The sequence below is a fragment of the Cladophialophora yegresii genome (genome assembly GCF_000585515.1).
Source record: "Cladophialophora yegresii CBS 114405 chromosome Unknown aczIN-supercont1.3, whole genome shotgun sequence".
NCBI lineage: Eukaryota > Fungi > Ascomycota > Eurotiomycetes > Chaetothyriales > Herpotrichiellaceae > Cladophialophora > Cladophialophora yegresii.
In genome coordinates this window covers 2,185,816-2,209,367 of record NW_006913047.1, presented here as the reverse complement: position 1 = coordinate 2,209,367, position 23,552 = coordinate 2,185,816, and the positions used below count along the sequence as shown (strand labels likewise).

Here is a 23,552-nt window from a genome sequence, read left to right as displayed (position 1 = left end):
CCTCTAACTCGTAATCGAATCGCTACGAGTAGACCTACACCTAGCAAAACTGTCACCAGTTACAGTGCCTTCACGCCCGGAGTCCTCATCCTGAATTAAAGCTAGTTGTTCAAACAGGCTATTCTTGCTTTCCCCGGAAGCCCTTCGCCGTTCGGCCTCTCCGCCTCCGTCATTCTTTAATTACTTCTCGTCCGTTCGTGTACTGTGCGCTTCCTGTAGCCCGCGCCTCTCCACCTCGCTCCTTCAACCTTGCGCTCGACATCCTCAATCGACGTTGGACCATTATTTGCCTACTCGCAGGTTGACTTGGCTTATCCGGAAACATTCCGGTTATTGCTGGGAGTTGAGCATGGACGCGGTCGAGACTGGAACTGGCATCAGGACTGAAAGAGTTGGAGGGAAACATTCGTGTCCGATCAAATCGTGAAGAAACAACGAGGCACTTGGGCAACCATGGACATCAATTCACTCCTCTCTCCCTCGGAGACTCCTCGCAGACATTCTCTCACTCCTTCAACGAGCACACCGAATCCAGCACCAGTGCAGCCGCAGCCTCAGTCGCAGTCGCATGCCCAGTCGCCCTTCCGGCATGTCCAACGATCACATTCTGGTGCGTCAGCGATAGTGAACTCACCTCTTGGTCGCTCCGTCCATCCTGCCTCTAGTGTCCCTGCACATATGAGAAGTCCGTCTCAACAGTCTCCCCATCCGTCACCGCTCATCAGTCCCGTCCCGGCTGGCACCCTCTCCGCCCACCTACCTCGCACTTCTTCCGCTACTTCGATCGAGGCCTTGGCAGAGTTTGCTTCGTCGAAGGTCACGCCTCCACTCCTGACTAGCCGTGAATCGACGGACAGTCAGAAATCTTCGTCTGGTCTCTTCCCCCATCTGACCTCGGCCGGCGCGACATTGAATCCGCGTGCGTCTATCGATATAAACATGGTCGACACGCCGAAGCAGACGGTGAGGGCCGATTATTCAGATACTTCGCTTCCCGTAGAGAAGCAGCAGAGACTTGCTGTTTTGGCAGCCTACATTCAAGAATCACCCTCTTCGTACGAAGCCCACAAGGAAATCATCGGTATCTTGCACCAAGGCTTTATCGACCACATTTATCCCCCTAAAGACCAGAACACCCGGCGCGATCCCCACACATACGATCTGCTCCCCGACCTTCGCCAAGCGCGAGAGAACCTGGACAAGCTCTTTGCGGTCGGAGAGGAACAATGGCTTACCTGGCTTCAAGATGAGAGCATCCTTGCACAGACGGCCGACGAGAGAGTCGCTGTGGTAGATAACTGCCGGCGTGCAGTGACAGAAGAATATGGCAGCACGCAGCTATGGACAACCTACGGAGACTGGCTGCTACATTGTCACAAATGGGCCCTAGACCCGATGGGCGATGCACAAAGCGATATCGATCCTGAACGCCTGGTCGGCCGTGAAGTATTCGACTGGAATCTTGTGCTGGACACGTGGACCGAAGCTGTCGAGCGTACAAGTCATGACATGAGCCGCAGTCATGAAGTTTGGGACAAGTACATGACCGTTCGATTTGGCGATCTCAACCAGAAGCTGAAACCAGGCGACGTGACGACAGCTCTCGAGCTCTTCGAAGCGCGGCTCCGCGTCCCACACGCGGAGTGGCCGCAAACGTTCCAGGCTTTTTCCAGCTTTGTGTCAGCTAACGTACCTCCGAATCAGTACGAAGATATCATGGCTTCGAACCTCAGAGAGGCGGCCAATGCCAAGAAGATATGGGCGGGCAGAGATGCCTTTGAGACGCTACTATCACAGGCCCAAGCCTCAAAAGACACAACCGCGGAATACCAAGCGTTCGCGAAATACATCGAGTGGGAACGTGAGCAAGAGGACAGGCCTCAGAATCACAGGAAAAGCAAGAACAGACGTCCACAAGAAGTCCGGAATGTCCACTTCGACATGGTCGACGCTTTGTACCAACGTGCTGAGTTGCGCTTCCCTTCCGTCCTCGCCATATGGGAAGAGCACGTCGACTATCTGGTAGAAAAGTCGAAGCTAGGTCTACTAGAGACGCTGGCTCGAGCTACCAAGCATTGTCCCTGGTCTGGGGCACTCTGGAAACAGTATCTTCTGGCCTCAGAGCTCGCCGAGGAGCCATTTGACGAAACCGAGAAAATCAAGCACAAGGCGACAAGTACGGGACTTTTGGATGCAGCCGGCATCGAGGAAGCTCTTCTGGTTTATGATGCTTGGTGTGGCTACCTCCTACGACGATCGAAAAGACCGGACGCTACCGAAGAGGACTCGGATGTCGCCGAGATGGGAATCAGGTCGTCGATCGAAGCTGCACACAACTGTGCTTTCAATCTAGGAGTCACTGGTGCCTTTGACCCGTCATTTCGGCTACAGCGGAAGTATGTCGAGTACCTCAAATCTCAGGGAAGGCTGGACAATGCCGGGGCTCAATTCAACGATGCTGTGGCTGACTATGGCAAATACTACAAATTCTGGCTCAGATATTACGAATTCGAACTGCAGAAATCCATGCAAATGGCCCTGCTACAACGAGCTGGTCCTGATCGACTGGGTACTTTCTCTTCCGCACCCTTCGCGGCGGGCGTCCTCAAGCAAGCTCTTCAGCATCCAGAGTTGGACTATCCAGAGCCGATCATGGAAGCGCTCTTGAACCATTGCGAGGACTATGAGGATGCAGAAGAATTGCAAAGCGCCATCTGGCTGGTCCGAAAGGTACGGAAAGAGCTCACCGCCAAACGACAGCAAGAGGCACTGCGAGCGGCAGAAGTTGCTGTGCAGAAACAGCAAGCTGAACAGGAAGTTGCGACCAGGACGGAGGAGGTTGCCAACGGTCTTCATATTGGCAAGCGCAAACGTGACGAGGAAATTGCGGAGCAGGAGGTTGCGAAACGCCAACGTAATGAAGAAGTTGCAGCACAGTCAGTCGAGGAGAATGCGGCTGCGGTGGACGAAGTGAAACGGGATCGCGAACATGCCAGTGTCTTGGTCCGGAACTTACCGCCAAATGTCACTGAGATGAAAATCAGACAGTTCTTCAGCAGTTGTGGGATTGTGAAGCAGGTCACGCTTTTGCATGATGAAGACAACAGCGCCATTGTGGAGTTTGAGGAGGCCGACGCTGCCAACTTTGCCCTCTCACGAGATGGGCGCGAGTTCGAAGGAGTTCAGCTCTCTGTCGTTCTCAGCATTGGATCAACACTGTTTGTCACCAACTACCCCGCCGCTGCCGATGAAGCGTATATCCGCAACCTATTCCATCCCTACGGCGAAATTGTCAGTGTGCGTTTCCCTTCGCTCCAGCGCAACAAGAAACGGAGGTTTTGTTATGTTGAGTTCAAGCATCCTAGCGATGCGCAGACGGCCACCGCACTCGATGGCAAGGACATTGACGGCCTCTCGCTCGTCGCGAAGATCTCCAAACCCAACGAAAAGCGGGCAAGGCAAGAACCCACGAATGACAACCGTCAGATCTTCGTTGGGCAGATTAATTTCAAAGCCGTGCGCGAGGAAGTGGAGGACGTGTTTTCCAGGTTTGGGACGATCGAATACGTCAAATTTCCACTTGACCAGTCTCAGAAGTCTCGTAATCGCGGCATTGCTTTCTTGACATTCGCAACTCGAGAACAGGCACAGGCTGCCCTGGCCATGGATGGTGAAGAATTCAAGAACAGGAAGCTTACCGTCAGTCTCACCTCCGAGCACGACAAACGGCCAGACAGGAGCTTGAATGGCCGCTCGAAGTCCGTGTCCATCGCCCCAGATGATGAGGTTATCACACCAGCCGGGAAGGAGAGCTTGAGTCTGGAGGATCGTGAAAAGCGCAAAGAGACGACAGTGGTCCTTTGCGACGTACCCGACACTGTCAATGCGAGCCTGCTTCGCAGTGCCGGAGAGAAGTATGGAAGGGTCAGCAAAATTGTGCTCAAGACCAATCACCAAGGCGCCATTCTCGAGTACGAAAGAGCTGAGGACGCAGGTCGTGCGATGATTGGATTACAGAACTATGAGATATCTCCTGGCCGGCGAGTTCGCGTTGCAACTATGAAGGAAATGTTGCAGCAGAAGCCAGAGCGGAAGACCGACCAATTTAATAAACGATCAGCCCCGAGTGTTCCTTCGGCGGCGAGTGGGCCCGTTAGACGTCCTGCTCAACCTGGAGTTCGGAAGGGAGGGCATCTGGGGATGAGGTCGGCGGTATTGCTGGGCTCGGGCTCGCGTGACAAGGATGACGCGAAGGTGGACGGCGAGGGAGGCACGAAGAGGTCAAACGACGACTTCCGGAGTATGATCAGCAGCAAGTGATGTGAAAGAGCCAGAGTGCAGTATATTAGGGGGCAAGTCTCGAAGGGCACGGACTGCATTTTCGCCTTCCAACTTGTGGCTTGTAGGATAGAAGAATGTGCTGGACGACCTCGAGACTCAAGTGTGTATAACACCAGACCAATTGGCAATTAAGACGAGATGCACTCAACACCGCCCAGCTTGGATTGTGTCTGGGTTGCGCCATTTTCTGCTGGTTGCTATCGTAGCCTCGTCACTTGCTCTCTCTGGTTGCCGATTGGTCGCGGAGATGGTGATCGATCATCCAGCGTTCGTCCGCCCGACCACATCATCTGCCCTACATTGCTGACTACCACTATTTGTATCACCTGTTGCTCTGCTTGGCCCCCGGCCGCTTCCTTCTCCTCCGGATCGCTATGAGCAGAGGCGTATAAGCATCCTCAAAGTACAAGCAAGATGATTCAGTCCCGACTCCGGCATCTCGCCGCCCACAATCTGTCAACCTTTCGCCGGCAGCCATGGAACGAGATCTCCGGCTCGCTCGGTGACCTAGGCACGTTCCTACCCATCGTCATCGCTTTGACAGAAGGCCATCAAATCTCCCTGACAACAACATTAATATTCACGGGGATCTACAATATCCTCACCGGCGCATTATTCGGCATCCCGCTCCCGGTGCAGCCGATGAAAGCCATTGCCGCCGTCGCGATCCTCAAATCCCTAACGGCGGGCCAGACCGCGGCAGCGGGACTCTTCGTGTCGACGTGCATCTTACTCTTCAGCGTCACTGGGCTTCTGACGTGGTTTACAAGAGTGATTCCCATCCCCGTTGTCAAAGGGATCCAGGTCGGCGCCGGGTTGAGCCTGATTCTGGCGGCAGGCGGGAAAGCCCTGGCGTCGCTCTCCTGGACCGCCCCGTCCTGGCTGGACAACTATCTATGGATGATATTTGGGTTTCTGGTCCTTTTCGCGACCACCAGCGTCCAGCCTCGCACGCCGTACGCCCTGCTCGTCTTCCTGGTCGGGATTGCTTTCGCGATCGTCCAGGTGGCGGGCGACGACGAACACGGCCAGTTCCCGGGATTCCGTCTATGGCGGCCATACGTTCAAGTGCCGAGGGCAGATGAATGGAGGACAGGCATCCTGGACGCCGGCGTGGGCCAACTGCCACTGACGACGCTCAACTCGATCATCGCCGTCACGCACCTGGCCGCGGACCTGCTCCCCGAGATTGAAACCCCCACAGTCACGGCCATCGGGATCAGCGTGGCCGCGATGAATTTCGTGGGGTGCTGGTTCGGCGCCATGCCCGTGTGTCACGGCTCCGGCGGGTTGGCAGCTCAATACCGCTTCGGCGCGCGCTCGGGCGCGAGCATCATCTCTCTCGGCCTGCTCAAGCTCCTTTTGGGGGTCCTGTTCGGTGAAAGCCTTTCAGACATGCTGGGCAGGTTCCCTTTGGCCTTGCTGTCTGTCATGATCATCGCGGCTGGGTTGGAGCTCGCCAGTGTGGGAGAGAGTCTTAACACGCCGCGGGCGCGAGATCTGGGCAAAGAAGAAGGCGAATGCACCGAGATCACAGATGAAGAGAGGAAGCAAAGATGGTCCGTCATGCTCGTGACGGCGGGGTTGCTCATCGCGTTCAAGAATGACGCCGTTGGTTTTGTGGCGGGGATGTGCTGTCATTGGAGCTTTCAATTGTCGAGCTATATGGCAATACGAACACGCACGCGCACCCGCGCCGCTACGGCGGAGGATCCTGAGGAAGGGGAGGCTCTACTTTCGTGAAGACCCAGATTTCGAATCTCTCAACCCAAACCTTTATTTCCGGTTGTCATCTTCATGCTCATCACGATCATCATCACGGTACCGGTCGCATCTTCATGCTCATCACGATCAGCACCATCGTCACCATGGTACCGGCCCGTCGGTCCTCGAAAACGTCCCCGTCACCCCGTCCGGCCCTTCAGCGACCAACTCAGCAGCCCGGATGGCCCCGAGCTTCGGATCCGTCTCGTCGGTCAACTCTGCGCCGTTCAACTTCGTGGCCCGATACCCGGGACACACACTATTGACTTTCCACCTCGGGTACATCTTCGCGTAAAACACCGCCAGCGCGTTCTCGCCGGTCTTGCTCGCATTGTACCAAATCCCCTCGTACGTGAGGTTCTTGAGGTTCGTCTGGAGCGACCCCACGGTCGAGGAAATGAAGATCACTTTTGGGAGGTTCGACTTTTCGAGCAGCGGCGCCATTTTATCCGTCAAGACCGCCGTAGAAGTGACGTTGACGTTCATGCAGATGTCGAATTTCTCCCGTAGCGTCGCGTCGGGTGGTAAATGTTGCGCCGCGGTTCCGGCGTTGTTGATCAGCACGTCCAGCTTGCCAAAGTGTTGCTGCACGGCGAGCAGGCAGTGCTCGATCGATTCGTCGTCCGTGATGTCCAGTTGGACCGGGTTCACGTTGAGAGGGGCCCCCATTGAGGCCACGGCGTCTTCGCCCTTGTGCGTGTCGCGGCAGGCCATGAGGATCTGGTTGTTGGGGCTGTCGCGGGAGAGTTTCTTGACGATCTCGTAGCCGATGCCCGTGTTGCCGCCCGTCACGAGGATGATGGTCTTTTTCTGCGCCACCGCGCTGGACGGGCGGGAGAGGAGTTGTGGTCTGGACATTTTCGACCGATGAAAGTGAGGCTGGTCGGATTTTGGGAATCTCAACCCGGCCTAGAGCTGGAGCTGGAAGTAGATCTGGAACTTGAAGTCCAAGTCGAATCAGGTCAGATCGAATTGAAATTAATTGTATACCAAACTCAAGCCGTGTCGTGCGTCGGACAAGTCTTTCTAATCCAACGATATTTGTGCGCTGAAACGTGACGAGGGCTGCACTGCACTGGACTGTACTGAACGGGACTGGACAGATGACTGAATCGATCGAAGAGCTTTGAACCCTGTGCAGAAATCTAGGATCGTACCAGAGTAAGAACCTGCTGGACTGGTTGAGGTCAAGTCCAAGTGCACTGCGCGTACGTGGTATATGTGCGTGGCAGTCGGGCTGCCATGCATCTCCACGACGCAACAGCCGACATGGATATTTCAGTCCCGCTACGTCACCGCCCTGGTCTAACGCGGTACACAGTTCTTCGTTAGTCCCGTCGAGTTGTACTCCTGGCTCCGTACCTCGTACTGTGGCACGTGCCGTAAGAAGTAACTCGTGGCGACCCCACCAAACTAACCCCGCTATATACTTCGTATCCCGCTGTGAGCAATCTGGCTACGTCGTCAACCGTACTCTATGTACTGTGCACGCTGACATTGTACACAGTACGCCGTACCAAGTCATGGCGGCCGTAGAGATGGCAGCAGTGGGTTTTCTCCCCGTGTTACTAAGGTCGATCTTTAATGCGGATAGGAGTACAGTACCATGTTCAAGGTACACGGTCATGGTACGGTCCTCGTTATCCTGTCTTCTGCTTGCTCATTTCTCCTTCGCCTTCTCCTTCCATTCCTTCTTCTCCCTCTTATTCTCCAGGTAAACGACTCGGAGCCGAATTTGGCCACCTGGGAAGATTGGGAAAGCGCCGTCTCGAAGGTGAACCCGCGCCTGGTTCGGCAGCTGTACCAGCGAAGTTGTATTCTAGTTTTGGCACGAACTGTCGAAAGGCACGTCGACTCTCGCGGGCCTGTCGGCTGATAGAAGCGCCAACTCCGGTGCAAGCGTGAGTGAAGGCGCGTATGTTTATCGTACGGTAGCATATCACATCATCGTATCATCTATGTCCATACCAATGCATCATGTCAGTGTGTCGACCATGCCGTCCAGCTTTGTGAACGCGGCGGGGCCTCCAAGGACTTGTAACCAATTCTTCCCGTCGTAATGCTCCTCCCCTTCGATAATGTGAAATGTGTAGATGATCCGTCCCTTGGGACTCGTGTTCTTCTCGCTCTTATGCAGGATGTTGCCGTGGATGAGCACCAGACTGCCGGCCTTGACTTCGCCGAGAGTATATTCTTCATGCGGAGGCTGAGGCTGTGATTCAGTCTCGTGCTGGAACCCCCTCGGCCACTGCGCCTCCTCCTCCGGCACGGCCTCAAACGTTGTTCCCGAGTTATCAGCCTTCCTGACGAAACGTTCCCTGATAGGCGCCCTGCGATGGCTCCCCGGCGCAAAACTCAGACATCCGTTCTGCACGGTCGCGTCCTCGAGGGCGATCCAAAATCCCACGGCCGACGGCTTGTTCGTGTACAGGAACGTCGAGTCCTGGTGCGGGGGTACCGCGCCGCCAATCTCAGGCTGTTTGCAGATCACCATGCTCTGCAGGAGGCGAGGGTCGCGGTAGCCGAGGTCGCGCGCGATCGCGGCATTGCGTCGTCCGATGGCGCCGGCGTGCGATACGTCGCCGAACTCGGGCACCAAGCCGTGCAGGTTGTGGCCGATCTTGTTGACTGCCTGTTCTTTGGGTTTGTTGAGCGTGCCGGTCTCGGCGTCGAATGCGTCCTCCTCGAAGAAGAACCGGACCTTGTCGCCTGAGGTGAGGAAATAGTCGTCCCCGACGTGTTCCTTGGAGGTGCTGTTGCCGTGGGAGTCGGTGCCGGTCGTGAATTTGGTCATGGGGTGGTCGGCGAGAGGGAAGTCAGTGAGGAGTTGGTGCGTTCTGGAGAGGAGGCTCTGGCATGTTAGGGCGGAGAGGTAGTCTGGGATGATGAGGTAGCCGTTGCGCTCGAATGAGGCGAGCTGTTTCGGCGTGAGGCCCTGCGTGGGCTCCAATGGAGGCTCTGGTGATATCCGTGAGGGAGCCATGGCTTCGGGACGAAGGTCCGAGGTGGAGGTGTCTGGAAGGCGCGCGATGTACACCTAGGCTGGCAGCGGAAGGGTAAGAATGTGTAGCTGTGTCGTAGCGGAGGGCTTGGAGGGCTTAGAAGGGCGCGATGAGTGTCTCGTGCGAGGTAATGGAAGAATATGTGAGGGATCGTGGCGCTGGTGACATGCGGAGAAGGCCGAAGACATTCAACAACAAATTGATTCTATGTTGATCCAGCCTGACAGCATTGATAAGCCAGATCCATCCAGGCGGACTAATCTGTCGTGTCTGTTTAGCATGTTCTTTGCAAACTCGTTGCTGAGACCTATCAAATCATCGGGTATTCCCGAATGGGTGCTGCATCCAAGAAGTCTTCTACCCCGGGTGGGAGTCGACTCTACAATAAGGCCGACATCACTAAGATGTGAGTCAATCCCACGAGGTCAAGCCTACTCAAGAGGACGTCAAAAGAGTGCAGTCGCTTTCCAAAGCTAATGTCCCATATGGCAATCTTGGTGGATCGCAGTGCTGTCGTGGGAAGAACAAATGCCAACACCATCCACCTAAGCTGACTTATTACCCAGAGGCCTCCCGGGTACCTTCATGACCAGAACGAGTCCAACATACAGGAAACCATACGTCTTCGCAACCAGTACAGAGAGTTCAGAGCGGGAAGTGCTGTGGCTTAGTCCAGCCGTCGTACCAGCTTGGGCATGAGATCCTTGGCCACATCCCCGTTCTCCTTCAGAAGTTTACCAAAGTCACTATGTCCCACAATCTTTTCCAGATGGCAGACCACATAATCAGTCACCATATCGCGCAATCGGTCGATTCCGTCCCGATAATCCGCCGTATTCTCGTACGCATACTGTAAGAGTTCGACAACATCTCCAATCCGTCGCGAATGCAGGATAAACCTTGACAGATTGAGTCGGAGCTTCTGCAGAACGAGGTTCAGTAGCGGTTCGACACTATATTTGTCTGCAAACACGTAAAGTTTGGCATGGCAGAGGAAGACCAATGTGTAGTCCTCGGAATCGTCCGAGTTGGTGGTCGGCCTCCAGGGACTCGGAGCTCTTACGATGGCTTCGTCTTGAAAAGATTCCCAGAGCTGTTCACCCTTTGATTTCTTCGGTGGTTCGGGGGCGGCCGGTTCATCTCCGCTGAAGGCCCAGGGGTCCGTAATCCTTTTCTTCTTGTCTTTCTTCCGCGGAGGCGGGGGAAAGTCGAAGTCGGGTTCTTCAACTTGCACCTCTTCGAGGACATCAGGTGGGTATGCGTCTGGATCATCAGTCATCTTCGGAGAGACAGAACCTCCTCTGCTGTCTTCTCCATTCTCAACGTCAATGTCTGGCTGGTGAGGGACCACAACGGGTTCTGCAACAGAGTAGTCGCCGGTATAGGCGAACTCCATGAAGCGGATGAAGGTCTTCTCTTCCACATCGTCAAACACGGCAAATTCTCTCTCCGCTTCCACCATTGCACCATCGATCAGAGTGGCCAGGGTACTCGATTGATGAGACGCAAGTTTAGCGTGGACGAAGAAGGGCTTGCCGGCCTTACCGACAAGGAACTTGAATGGCTTTGCATCGGCAAAACTGTGGAATTGTAAGGAGAGTTGCCTGCTGGGGTGAGTGTAACATACCTGTGGAATTCGAGCGCCATCGCTGCGGTGCCAGACTGGGACAGAAACTACCTGCTGAAAGGATTGAGAATGAAGGTCACCTCGGAGACTCACCAAATTCATCAAAATCCATGCGTTGTCCGCGCAGAGACGAGTGCCTCTGTGGTTGGTCTTGTTGAGTATGCATGAAAGACAAACGACGAATGGTCTGGGTTGTCTGAGTGACACGACATGAAGCATGGGACCTGACCAACTGGCAGTGGGAAGGTCAGCTCCTCTTTTGGACTGTGGTCATTGCACAGCCTTGTGGTAGGTCCTTCTGCAATGGTGCAAGCATCATGTTTCTTATGCTGGACCTGTTTTCGAAGAGACACGAATATTCTGTTTGTGCTTTTGTATTCCACGTCTCGCTGGGGAGCTTCAGGTGGACCCCAGTGCCCCTGCTATGAGCCGATTGGCCACATTACTTGCCCCTCCACCCCTCCAACTCCAGGCCCCTCCCCTGCCCTCCTTCAACTAGGTTTAGCTTCCGCTTTCAGCTTCCAGCCGCCTGCTTTATTCACAAAAAGTACGGAGTAACCTCCCCATCCAAGCAAGAACTCGTGGGACGGCAAAGGTGGCTGGAAGAAGCCCGCCAGCGTCGTCATGCCAGGCGCAATGCCTCGCATGCATATTGCATGTGCCTTGAACGGGTCGCCCGGCGTCAGCTTCGAGCTTCGAACTTCCCAAGTTCCAAGGTCTGCCTTCCCCGATGCCGTCTTCTCGCTCAACGCAAACAGGTGAATAATCGACTCCGTAATGCCCGTAATCGAACAGAGGAAGCCTGGCGATGGCGGCGAGGGGCAATGGCTCACCTACACGTCCAGCGCCAGTCCAACGCCAGTGTGGACACCCACCACAAGCGATTGGGTCGCTTCGAGTTACACGACACAGACCCAGATCGGCTGGACCACGAGTTACACGACGACGACGGATTGCGACTGCGCATGGAAATCGACCACAACGTGGTCCTCGTCCTCATGGTGTCCTACGCCCATCGTCGTTGTCACGCCAACACTCACAACCCAGAGTGTAATCCCCGTCGTCACGACCAGCCCCGCCGCAGTCATCGCGGTGAACCATGGCAACAACGGCCTTTCCCCGGGCGCAGTCGGTGGGATCATTGTCGGCGCGTTCTTCGGGCTGCTCCTCCTGTTCCTCCTCCTCCTCTGCTTGTTGCGCGGCTTCCGTGGCGGCCGCCGGCGACGGTACGGCAGCGACACCTCGTCGTCATCTTCATCGGATCGTCCGCGGCGCAAACCTCCAGTTGTCGTCATAGACCCATATCCGCGCCGACCCGAGGCGAATCTCACGTTCGTGGGCGGTGGGAATTATCCCGGTACGAGGGTCATGGTCACGAAGACGCAGAAAACGTTCATTCGGCCGCCGCCGACAAGACAAGTGCGCACGGTTAGGCAATCAAAGAGGACGGAAAGAGTTGTGGTTGTCGAGGACGACTGAGCCGGGCGCGCTGCCCAGCATTCAAAATCCTGCTATACAAATGGAGGAAATCGAATAAGAGCACAGGTGTTTATGAATCATGTTAACTGGACTGGGCCGGCAAGGACAGGTGGGTGGAAGTCTGGTTTTTGATAAAACATGCCGGCGGCACGCATGCTGAACTTATGGTGGATATCTGAGGTTCGATGCAACATGCCGGCGGCGCGCATGCTGAATATATGGGTGGAATACTTGGTCGATTCTGTACGACCTCACGGATTACAAGGCATTGTTGAATGGAATATACTCCATATGGCTTCTAGAAGGAAGAACACAACGGCGCATATATTACTCAGTACTTCGCATATACGAGTATTAATACATAGTCCATAACAATGGTATCGATTATCAAATACATGCTTGAACGTGGCAAACACCCAGCTTGATCACTAACAAAATTACAGCCTGAACGCCGTGCTCCATCCCAATCCATTGCCCATACTCATACCGGCAGACATCAATATAACACGCCAAAACGTCCTCCCTTGTTTCTCCATTCATTTGATATTCAGCGGTGTCGTAGCATTATACCAACTATACGACAGACTCCGCCCGTTCGACACCCCCGTCCCCATCGGTATCGGGACATGCACGACCTGCGGTGCCGGTGGATGTGCAAAGTGGTGCTGGTGCTCGTATCTCGGCGCCGCAGGATAGAAGTAATCTCTCGGACCTGCTGGTGGCTGTGACTCTGCATGTGGTGGAGGCCGTACCTCCACAGGCCGATGTCGCGTATACGACTTGACCGACGGGGCACTGGACCTGGAACTGGCGCTCGATTTCGAACTGGAACTGGAACCCGACGTCGAGCTTAAATTGGACCCCGAACTGACTACTGATTGGCCATCGTCATCGTTGTGGTGGTGGTGGTGCCGAGAATTCCTGGATTTCGACTTTGGCTTCGACTCCGGTGATGGACTGACGTTCCTGATCTCGGTGTCGATCTCGTCTTCACCGGGCCTGAGAGCACCGTGCATCACTGGTGCTGAGACGGTCCTGCTCGCCTGGCTCTGTCGCTTCAACGCCTCGGGACTGGCGCTCAGATCGTACGGGAAGGGGGCCTTCGCTCCCTTGCTGACGTTCCCGCCCTTGACATTGAGGGTCGGTGCCTGTGCTTGACAGGCCAAATATGCCAGGGGCCCTCGAAGGGCAGCCCTGGGGTTGGAGACCGGTTGTTTCTTGCGAGGTGGAGGAGGTGCGACTTTGACCCATCCTTGTGGTGTGAGGATGGTGGGCATGACTTCGCGCTGTCTAGCTCTAGGCGTTCAGCTCTTTTCGTTTCTTCGATTGTCTTTCCGTTCAAGCTTTGAAAAGGATGGTCATTAGAACTATAGCTTACGTGAGTATTTGCACGAAGTACGGAGTAGATAAGATGGTACTCGGGGATCGTGGTTCATAACGGTGGGAGGGGCGAGACCATGGTCGTCCAGTGAGACCCCAGCCACTCGCTTTGGACGAGGCTGGGAAATTAGAAGCTGACCCATCACGCTCCTCTGCGGTGTTAGGTGTCGCTCGTGTCCAGTCTTTTCGAGGCATCTCAGCAGTGCCGTGACATAGAAGCCTCATATTTGGCCTCAACAGCAGTAAACCTGTCTTCGTGTTCTCGTGGGTGCGATCAATTCGACCTCGGTCGTAGTGAGGCAGCGTGGAGCACGGCAGCCCAGCCTCTTCGTGGGTTAGTGGCTTCGGCGAAGCTATAGACATGGTGGAGAATCCCTCCACGGCGAACCATAGCGAGCGCAGACGCAGAGTGGCCCCGAGTACCTAGGTAGCTTGGCGGCACTTGTTTGACGCATTGCTGTACTTCGTACTCCGTAGATGGCCCTATCTCATTGGAGGGATGCATGTAGGCTTTTCGATCTTGCCTAAAGAGCCTACCTAGATTACTCGAGAACGAAAATCAAAAATGCCATTTACGGTTCGATCCTAGAGGGCGAAGGCTGCTTAACCCGAGCTTTAGCTCGGAGACTTGGAGGTTATGCCTCAATTTTCCGTTGGGTTTGATTTTTGTCTCCGAGCGGAAAACCTTGTGCTCCGTACCAGGAGCATCTTGATCCCCAGAAGCCACTGCAAACAGGAGGGCGTGCGCCAACTGAATGTTGCTGTAGATGGCATTGAACAATGAAGAGGACAAAGTATGGAGATATACCCTGCGTAGAACCATGGCGTACAATACGGGCGATTTGGGGGAGATAGGCGGCCACAATGGCAACGAGAAGGACACTACAGAATGGGTTAGTTTGATGAAAGCGTGGCTGGGTGGTAAGGACCTCCAGATCAATAGTAACGTCGAGGAGACTGTTGCGCAAGTTCCCGTTCCAAAAGCCCATAATTGCTATCCGGTGTGATTTATTGTACACTTGAGTACTCTATAGAGTCTCGGAAATGGTGTTCGTGCGTGATTGATCGTGAGCCAAGGATAAGAAGCAAGACTTGAGGCAGAGGACGAAAGATACATGGAAGATGGAGCCGGGAACCCTTGTTGGAGCTGCCGCTTATGTAGATGAACCAAGCATTTGAGGGCCACGAAAGGCGCCACATCATAGAGGACATCGGCATCAGTTGTACGGAGTGTGCCAGAGTGGTCCGTTTCAAAAGTAGGATGTAGCCTTTCCCTGGCGGTACCAGAAGTTGGGCGCCAAGCACAGTGTGAACTATGCCCACCAGGGTCGACTGTGAGGCTTAGCAAGGCTGGATTGTTGTATAGACCTCGCCTGCGGCCAATAGGGTTAACGTCGCGGGCAAAATGACCAAGGCGCACTCTGGAGGTACCGAGGGTCCAACATCTCCTCGAAGTGGGTGGACACCTATCATTGCCGTACATGAGCGCACTACAGTAAGAGCCCAATCGGCAATCCAAGCAGGTTAGAAGGAGGGCCGGATGGGGAACCCCCAAAACAACAAGCATCCCCAAATGGGTCTCATATCGTGTAAATTTGACCATAGTTGGTGTTGTGCGCAAGGAGAAACTGCAAACGCGTGAAAGACTTGGTGGTGTCGCGCCATGGATCTTTGCGTGCGGGAATCCGCAACAGATTTGATCCGTTCCGGACATTCATCCCCTGAACCTTGATTCGAACGTTCTCGGCACTGTACATATTCCTGTCGCGACCTCAAGCTCGCCGCCCGCCATAATCAGCTACCCGACTCTTTCGGCCAGTCTGGTTTATCTTCTCTGCACTCAATCACTTCACTTGACGGACCCCAAGATGTCGTCCACGGATACGGATACCGCCCCAACCCCTCCTATCACGCCCTCACCATTCAACTACATTCTTTCCTTCCTCCTTGTCGGCGTCTGCTGGGGTTTCACGACGCCCTTCATCCGCAAAGCAGCAGTAAATTACACAGCTCCCTCGCACGCGTCGATGACGGATCCGAACCGTTCGTGGATCTCGCGCCAAATCGCAAAGGCATTCTTTACTGTATTGGGCCTGCTGAGAAGTCCCGGATATGCGATCCCCTTGGTCATGAATTTGACAGGCAGTATCTGGTTTTTCCTGCTGGTCGGGCAAGCTGGTATGTCTATGCTTGTCACGCGTCCTCCCTGCTACCGCTACTCAACTCCCGCGGCTGGTAGCGTGGGCGTCGTCCTTCCAAATATCCCGCTGACTTGCTTTGCTTTCCTCGCGCAGAACTGTCACTTACTGTGCCGATTACGAATTCGTTGGCATTTCTGTTTACCGTTCTCGGGGAGTGGTATGCTGAAGGCAAGCTCATTTCGCGAGATACCTGGTTAGGCATGGTTCTCGTGTGCGGTGGGATTGGACTATGTGTCTGGTCGAAGACCTGACAGCTGGTCACTAGGTGAGGGAGGCTCTAGACCGCATTGTATAGATCATGGCGCTTGCAGAAGCGAAGGATTAGGTCGCATTGAACAAATCATGGTACCTGTGGAAGCGAAGCATCAATTAAGGTAGAGTGTCGAGTGCATAACTTGATCGCTATAGCTCTGATCGCCTACATATCCAAGGCGTGGTTACCATCCTCATCGCGAGGCTTCTCTGAACCGCGGCCATCATCCAATATTTTCGGGGGTATCTCGCCGATGTATGCATACAGTGTCGTTCGAGGCTGTCATGAACCAGAGCATTCATCCAAGCTTCTGGGGGTATCTCGCCGAAGTATGCATACAATGTTGTGGGTACCCAGCACCTCGAACGCCATGCATTGCTCAAATCATCCGTTTCCGCCCACGTCTCGACCGTTCGTCAAATCATACACCGCGGAACTGTCTGAAGTTAGAAGAGACCAGCACAAGAACATCATGATCCACTTACCAATCGTACAATCAAGAACCAACAGGCTCCGATAAATCTGAACAGGGACAGGCCCGCCACTGACCACAAGATGACGGCCAAGTAAATGGTAGAGTTCTGTTGTTCGGTATTGTCCGGATTGATGCGTTGGAAGCCCGAAATATTCAGAACTGCCGCCACCAAGATAAAGTTCGTAACCATCCAGGCCGTCACGACATTGCTGCGGAAAGACTTGTAGTAGTCCTCCTGCTTGTCCGCAGGACTCTGCTTCTTGACCTCCTTTTCGGCCTTCATTGCGAATAACTTCAATTCTGAATCATACTGAGCATTAAGATCGCCGTCGTCTTGAGGAATCATAACATCGACTTGTCCATTCGGCTTAACATTTGCGCTGGGCAGCTTTTCTGCTTTGTCGTCTCCTTTGGTACCCCACGTGATGTCGTGCGTGTTACAGAAGGCGTAGATGTTGAGAACATTGATGTACGTCGGGGTGAGAACGATGTATTGGAGAAAACAGGTGAACATGTGCCAAGGGTCGAAGAACAAGAAGCTTGCGACAAACCAGAGGACATATGTACTGGCGAGGGAGACAATGAGGCCGAAAAAGGTGCTGTTGTTGAAGATTGTCGAGAAGCTGAAGTCTTTTTGCGCAACCTCCGTCTGGATCGACTTGACCGTCAAATAGATTGACGCGAACGTTAGCCAAACCATCAGGATCGACCAGAAGATGACCATTGCCAGGTACGACTTCTTTGAACCTTGAGGCCTATTACCCATAGACAGGATAAAGCAATACAACAAAGTGCCAAGGTAGACAAATTCGAAGACAACGCCCAGAGCGGTCCCGGCCGTTCCTAAGGTAGAGGACGTTCCAAGGGAGCCCGTCAGAAGCTTGAAAACCAGGAAGAAGTTGCCGATGGCGAACCAGGCGAAGAGCATGTTGATGGTCTGGTAGGTGAATTCGACCAGGAACATGAGCTTGCGTATGGCGCTATGGTTGCTGCGCCAGATTTGATAGACATGCGCCACAGCGTATACTGCAGCGAAAAAGGAGCCATTGAGCCAACGTCGTCGCTGCAGGATGAACTCCGCAATCCCATCAGGGACATCGGTCTCGCCCGTTGCCGATTTGACGTACTGGAGGATCCATTGGCAGTTGCGTTTGCTGACAAGTTCGAAGCAGAGAATACGATCCTCGGCCAAATACATGTTGGCGGTAAACACTCCGGCGTCGGCATGCATGGTTTCGCCTTTGAAGTACTTCTCGAGTGGACCGTCGCCATTCTTATCGTTCTGCAGAGCCACGTACCGATATGCTGAAAAAGCGCCAGGAAGCACGGAGATGAAACCGAACGCCGATTCTAAAGGCTTGTCCAAAATATTCGACATCTTGTACTCGAAGTTTTGCGTGGCGACCAAAGGGTTGTAGAGCTTCTTGCCCTTGTCCAACATGACTTTGATCTCACCACAAGCACCTCCGCACATAGGCTCAAGGTCGAAGGCTTTCCACAGTTGATAGATCGAATCCTTGCCCGGTTTGGTTCCAGCATCAATAAGCACACAAATGTTGGGATCGAGAACCCGGCCGAAGGCCTGGAAAAACCACCGATGGGAATTGATCTTCTTCTGGTTCTTCTCCTTTAGACAGAACAGCAGTTGCACTGGCGTTGCTGATCGCGGCTTCAAAGACACTTGTGTGCCTTTGAGTTCCAGACCGACTTGAGTGGTGTACTCGTAGATGTGGGCCGTGACGTCCTTGCCATTGACTTGCTGCTTGGCAATGCCATCTTGATAGACGCCCAAACCAGCCAGGACTGCTCTTGTTCTCGGATTGATTTTGGCACGTCCGTCGCTAACGATGCATACGACGATTTTCTTCCAAGCCTCCTTGCCCCAAGTCTTGCTGGTATTGCGGTTGCACATATATTCAATGTTTTTGAAGACACCGATCATTGTCCGGGCGAACAAAAACTCGTCTTCGTTGTACATAGTAACCACGATGAACAACTCGGTCTCTCTCGGCTTTGCGAACAGTCGCTGTCTGAGAGTAAACCTCTCACCGAAAAATTCGCCTGGGTCGCAAGTCGCGGCCGAGTATCTCATATGCGTAAACTCGTCTCTCTCCGGCGGTTTCGCATGAGGTACGTTGGCCAGCAGCTTGGGAGGAACAGGACAATCGAGCACCAAGTTGCCATTGAACAATTGAACTTCTTTGACGGTCTTCCACCTCCGAATGGGCTGGGGCGACGGAGTGGGGCCTGGCGCATCTTGATATCCATCATAGTCTAATGGCTCCTGCGCATGTGGATCGGGTCCGTACGCATTGTCTGCTTGTAGGATAGGCACCCTGTCGTGGTCGGTACGATAGCCCTGGTCAGGCGTTGGGTATGGGTCAAGGGCATAGTCGCCTTGAGGATGAGGCTCGTAGGGCTGTGTGTAATATGCGTCATGATGATCTTCGGGCGACACAATGTAGTCGTTTCTCCCGTAGCCAACGTCCCCTCCTGCGCCATTTGATATCTGGTGTTCATACTGTTGATTGTGACCGTGAGACTGAGGAATGTTCTCCACCGAGTACGTCGGCTGCATGGCTAGACGATCGGTAGAAGCAGCAGGCATCTGAAGAGGTAAGTTTTGGCGCGAGAAGGCCTCGTCTGGGTGAACATATGGCTGCAACGGTCGGCCAGGCGAGGGCGATCTTGAGTCGTAATGAGGATGCTGACCAGGAGAGTATGCACCGTCCCGTGGAGGGCCGCCTGAGTAGCGCAAAGTCAGTATATCTCCAGCATAGACAGTAGACAGAGGTTGTAAGTTACCAAGCGGATTGTAGGCCATGGCGGGCCAACACTGGAGAGGAGGAGATGGTCTGTGTCCGGATGCTGGAATGTGAGAACCAAGCGAAGACGATCGTGTAACAGGTTTAAGACCAATGACCGGCTGCGCTCTTGAACGAAATCCCAGCGGAGTGGTGGACTTGCGGAGTCGATTGTTTACTGCTTCTGTTCCTGGATCCGAGAACCGAGGCGGAGTGGATGATGCAGATGTGGGATGCGATCGAGTCCCGGGTGGCCTCAACTGCGGGCAGCAAACAGAGAAGGACGAGTGTGATCGAATACAATATTCAATTGCGGGATACAGGCGAGTGAAAAAGGTATCCCCCTTCCGCTTCTCAGCTGGGCGCAGTGGTCAAGCTTGCTCAGCTCTCACTTGCATTTCTCTTGGACGCTTTCACTCACCCGAGTCGCGGCACTGAGCCTCTCCTGCATTAAGCTTGGCCAGTTAAACTACGGGCTCCCGGACAACTGCGCGTTGTCAGCCAGTTAAAGCATCGCCTGGCACCCACCTGGGGTTCATCGTCCACAAACCGCGCCATCAGTAGCCGCAAAGATGATGCGAGCCATGTTTCCAAAGTTGGCACCCAGGCAACGTCTGCGAGCCTGGTTCTATTTATTGCACCTACGATTTGCCATCAAGTTAAAGGCGATGGCCACCAATCACTGTACATAGTTCCTCTTCGCCTGTACCTCGTATGGGGACCTGAACCATCATACTCGTCCACATTGCTTGCGTCACGTCTCGTCTTCGCCGGGTCACTGCGTTCCGGAACGCTCAAGGAGCATCCAGTGCCAAGGTCCCAAGAGTTGCAATCTGCCGCGAAGGTGGACTGCTGCTTCTAGCGCTTGTGGCAGTGCAATACGTTTCATCTTTCCGCCTCATCAGGCATCCCCAGAATTAACCCGGCAAGCCACCTGCAAGGCTGCCGAAGTTCCGGGGCAAGGCTGAAATTCTTCGCCCACCACGGAACACCAGTTGTTGTCCATTGACCAGCATCACTTCTAAAGGGATAGCGACATCAGTTCCTCCAGAGCATCCAGCAACTTCAACACTTTTGGGAAATTCTGAGTTAGCTATCTTAGGACGAGACGCAAGTCCGGCTTCTCCGTCCGTCTCTACTATTGCAAATTCCCCGCTATTAGAGGCTGTCCACGCAATCTATCATACGCAACACCAGGCTGCGCCATATGTGGGGTGATGGCGGAATCCTCGGACCCAAAAGTCTCTGTGCTGTTTGTCTGCCTCGGGAACATATGTAGGTGCATCACTCATTCCTGTCACTCTTGTCTCGTCTGACTGGTTCGTTAAAGGTCGGTCACCAATGGCTGAAGGCGTCTTCCGATCGCTCACGAAATCGAATCCTCGCATTGGCGAAGTCGACTCTGCTGGCACTGGCGCATATCACACGCTAGATCCGCCTGATTACCGAACAGTCACAACCCTTCGTAAGCATGGCATCACGGATTATGAACATGGAGCACGGCAAGTCCATGCTGGAGACTTTGAAGAGTTTGATTATATTTTCGCCATGGATGCATACAACTTCAGCGACCTGCAGCGTCTGCAACGGCGAGCTGAAAGCAAAGGCAAGAAGACAAAAGCTAAAGTCATGATGTTTGGCGATTTCGGAGGTAAGAGCAAAGGCGAAGAAGTGATCGATCCGTACTATGGAGCCGATAATGGATTCGAAGAGGTCTACCAACAGGTGACTCGATTCTCCAAGAACTTCCTAGAAGAAGTCATCAATAAGGACGCACAGAAGTGAGAAGCACGAGGTTGCACCTACGGTATCTGCCTTTCCACACTAGCAGCTTCTCATGTCTGCCGGAGCGTCGGGGAAGACACAACACTGTCACAGCTCCCATGGCTCGAAACCCTAACGCATGTGGGCATCCTCTCATTGGAGGTGCTGTCACTCAGCCCTTCAGTTGATGGCTTGAACGCATTCTATGCTGAACACCCTGCACCAAGCTCGACCGAATCTGATCGAATGCGCGCACAGGGAAAGTGACTTGGCGGATTCAGGTCGTAGTCGCACATCCCTCCGACAGCCGCTGCTCTCTTCTGGCTATTCCGGAACCCGTTAACCCCGTTGCCGTCCATGGGACCGCACTCTACCCAGGCCTTTCTCACTGCCACTGCTGGTTTGTGTGGGTATAACCAGCTCAGGACGGTCGGATCACTCCACTGATTGGGACTCGATATGAAATGTTCGCCATTGACTTCCTTCTCCATCGCCTTGTCCCTGCTCTGTTGTTCTGGCCCGTCGGACAGGTGTAGTGTATACCCGTGCTTGACACTGGCCTCGTGCACTCGTTTCACTCGGTATATGCGTACTTGTTCGAAAATCGCGACAGCTTGGGGGACCATGTCCTTCCTGGTAGCAAAGCGCAGGCTTTCTGCTAAAGCCACTGCATCTTCGACCGCCATTGCCGCGCCTAAGCGGGGCGTTAGCTGCAGGTTGGTAATCAGCAAGGAAGGCCTACCGGAAGCCATGAAAGCCAGCATGGCATGAGCTGCGTCTCCAACCAAAACCGTCTTTCGACTTGCCGACGACCACCTGTCTGGGACCTGTATGTCCTTTAATGGCCACTTCACCGCGGTCTGAACCATACCAAATAATGTGGTCAACGCCGGGTCCCAGCCTTCGAAATCCCTCCGCAAGTCTGCAACATGATCGTTCCCGTCCCAGGTCTCAGGCTCGCCCTCAGCGGGATGAGTTACAACAAGGTTGAGTAGCTTGTCGTTGGCAAATCTGTATGCCATGACGTGGTGATTGTTGCCCCCAACCCTGTCAATGGTCAGCTCTTAATCCCACAATTGAGCCACTCTCTACGCACCAAAGATGGAGATTTGGGCTCTCGACTAGCGGCGCAGTCTTCTCATTCTTCAACATCTCCTCAACGCTCACAGTGGCCCGAAACACAGCTAGGCCATGATCTCGAAGTCCGCTATCTGCTGTTCCGAGCAGCGTCTTTCGAGCCAAGGATTTAATGCCTGATTCTCGTCAATATCACTGTTTACTCCGTCCATTCGGCTCCTACCGTCAGCTGCCACGACGAGATCTGCTCTCACGGTTTCCCCACCGGCGAGGACAAACGATGGCTCATCGGCATTGTACTTCTCCACCTTGCTGGCCAGTCGCACCGTTACACCCAGCTCAACGGCTTTCCTGTGCAGGATCTCATGCAGATGCGCTCTGTGGGTGACGTAGTAGGGGGAACCGAACCAGTCCTGGCATTCTGGATTCAATCTGGAGTTGCCGATGATTTTGCCGTTTTCCCATCGTCGCCAGAGCAAGCTTCGAGGCACCATCGAGATTTGCCGCAGCGCAGCTTCCAGGCCCCAAGAATGCAGTATACGTGTCGAGTTCGGTGGAACTTGAATGCCAGCGCCGATCTTAATTTGAAGGAGACGTGAGAATTATACTTGGGAAGAGGCGTGCTTCAACTCACCTCGCTCAGGACAGGCGTTGACTCGAATACGGTGACGTCGTGGCCGTCCAGTCGCAAAGCAATAGCTGCTGAAAGACCCCCAACCCCGGCTCCGACTATTGCGATCTGCAGCTTGACCGACGAGGGTCTTGGGCCGGTGCCATCCTTCGTCTCGTGTTCGAGGTAGAGAAAGGACCCAGTGGGATATCCTGGATCCATTATCGCAGCCTTTGATGTTTGTAGAAGGCCGTCTGTTGTGTACCAGATTTGGTCCACATGATTGCGCAACCGTTGCTTATATTACTCCCTGCACACCAAGTATATTGCCTCATCAGCGCGGCCGAAGTGGCCGCCCTGGCTTACCGCTGGAAAAAGCTCGTGGAAAATACGGGCCAACGTTGTTTCTAACTTTCGCACCACTCCATTGCCATTTCCAGTGGGAAGCAGCGTGTTTGGGGCGGAAATCTCACACTCCGGGTGTTCTCCTTGCGTGTGAGGAGTACTACCACGGCCTGTGCATGAAAGGATAATTAATGCTATCCCAAGGTCAACAGCGTCTGGCGTTGTTACGAACCAATGCATGGTCTGTTGTGGATTCTCTGCAGTGGCCTTGTAGTCTGACGCTTACTCATAGTGTCGTTTCGTGTCAGATCACGAGTTTGTATCGGCCCGTTAACCGACCGTCATCCATGGTGTCAACCTTAGATTAGAAGATATCGTTGAAATAAGATCTGTATTCGATTTATGCTGTGGCTCCTTTGTTCAAATTCTG

At 54.0% G+C, this 23,552-nt stretch overlaps 11 protein-coding genes across 11 annotated transcripts; 5 read left to right on the top strand and 6 right to left on the bottom strand.

Moving 5' to 3' along the window:
• Positions 1-453: 453 nt before the first annotated feature.
• A1O7_04535 (uncharacterized protein) lies at positions 454-4,320 on the top strand (the record flags this gene model as incomplete). Its single annotated transcript, XM_007758546.1, has 1 exon — positions 454-4,320. One exon carries the CDS (start codon positions 454-456, stop codon positions 4,318-4,320), a length of 3,867 nt encoding a protein of 1,288 aa, XP_007756736.1.
• A 435-nt stretch (positions 4,321-4,755) lies between these two features.
• Positions 4,756-6,084, top strand: A1O7_04534 (uncharacterized protein; the record flags this gene model as incomplete). Its single annotated transcript, XM_007758545.1, has 1 exon — positions 4,756-6,084. The coding sequence occupies one exon, from the start codon at positions 4,756-4,758 to the stop codon at positions 6,082-6,084; it is 1,329 nt and encodes a 442-aa protein (XP_007756735.1).
• A 120-nt stretch (positions 6,085-6,204) lies between these two features.
• A1O7_04533 (uncharacterized protein) lies at positions 6,205-6,963 on the bottom strand (the record flags this gene model as incomplete). Its single annotated transcript, XM_007758544.1, has 1 exon — positions 6,205-6,963. One exon carries the CDS (start codon positions 6,961-6,963, stop codon positions 6,205-6,207), a length of 759 nt encoding a protein of 252 aa, XP_007756734.1.
• A 1,117-nt stretch (positions 6,964-8,080) lies between these two features.
• On the bottom strand, positions 8,081-9,088 carry A1O7_04532 (uncharacterized protein; the record flags this gene model as incomplete). The annotated part of the gene is made up of 1 exon (XM_007758543.1): positions 8,081-9,088. The coding sequence occupies one exon, from the start codon at positions 9,086-9,088 to the stop codon at positions 8,081-8,083; it is 1,008 nt and encodes a 335-aa protein (XP_007756733.1).
• A 686-nt stretch (positions 9,089-9,774) lies between these two features.
• Positions 9,775-10,754, bottom strand: A1O7_04531 (uncharacterized protein; the record flags this gene model as incomplete). Its single annotated transcript, XM_007758542.1, has 2 exons — positions 9,775-10,687; positions 10,735-10,754. The coding sequence occupies 2 exons, from the start codon at positions 10,752-10,754 to the stop codon at positions 9,775-9,777; spliced, it is 933 nt and encodes a 310-aa protein (XP_007756732.1).
• A 757-nt stretch (positions 10,755-11,511) lies between these two features.
• On the top strand, positions 11,512-12,213 carry A1O7_04530 (uncharacterized protein; the record flags this gene model as incomplete). The annotated part of the gene is made up of 1 exon (XM_007758541.1): positions 11,512-12,213. The coding sequence occupies one exon, from the start codon at positions 11,512-11,514 to the stop codon at positions 12,211-12,213; it is 702 nt and encodes a 233-aa protein (XP_007756731.1).
• A 536-nt stretch (positions 12,214-12,749) lies between these two features.
• A1O7_04529 (uncharacterized protein) lies at positions 12,750-13,490 on the bottom strand (the record flags this gene model as incomplete). Its single annotated transcript, XM_007758540.1, has 1 exon — positions 12,750-13,490. The coding sequence occupies one exon, from the start codon at positions 13,488-13,490 to the stop codon at positions 12,750-12,752; it is 741 nt and encodes a 246-aa protein (XP_007756730.1).
• A 1,971-nt stretch (positions 13,491-15,461) lies between these two features.
• On the top strand, positions 15,462-16,045 carry A1O7_04528 (uncharacterized protein; the record flags this gene model as incomplete). The annotated part of the gene is made up of 2 exons (XM_007758539.1): positions 15,462-15,771; positions 15,888-16,045. 2 exons carry the CDS (start codon positions 15,462-15,464, stop codon positions 16,043-16,045), a joined length of 468 nt encoding a protein of 155 aa, XP_007756729.1.
• Positions 16,046-16,468: 423 nt separating this feature from the next.
• On the bottom strand, positions 16,469-19,346 carry A1O7_04527 (chitin synthase 2; the record flags this gene model as incomplete). Its single annotated transcript, XM_007758538.1, has 2 exons — positions 16,469-16,483; positions 16,533-19,346. The coding sequence occupies 2 exons, from the start codon at positions 19,344-19,346 to the stop codon at positions 16,469-16,471; spliced, it is 2,829 nt and encodes a 942-aa protein (XP_007756728.1).
• A 1,197-nt stretch (positions 19,347-20,543) lies between these two features.
• A1O7_04526 (uncharacterized protein) lies at positions 20,544-21,111 on the top strand (the record flags this gene model as incomplete). The annotated part of the gene is made up of 2 exons (XM_007758537.1): positions 20,544-20,601; positions 20,657-21,111. The coding sequence occupies 2 exons, from the start codon at positions 20,544-20,546 to the stop codon at positions 21,109-21,111; spliced, it is 513 nt and encodes a 170-aa protein (XP_007756727.1).
• A 182-nt stretch (positions 21,112-21,293) lies between these two features.
• On the bottom strand, positions 21,294-22,999 carry A1O7_04525 (uncharacterized protein; the record flags this gene model as incomplete). Its single annotated transcript, XM_007758536.1, has 5 exons — positions 21,294-21,784; positions 21,833-22,151; positions 22,183-22,343; positions 22,391-22,745; positions 22,802-22,999. The coding sequence occupies 5 exons, from the start codon at positions 22,997-22,999 to the stop codon at positions 21,294-21,296; spliced, it is 1,524 nt and encodes a 507-aa protein (XP_007756726.1).
• Positions 23,000-23,552: the final 553 nt, after the last annotated feature.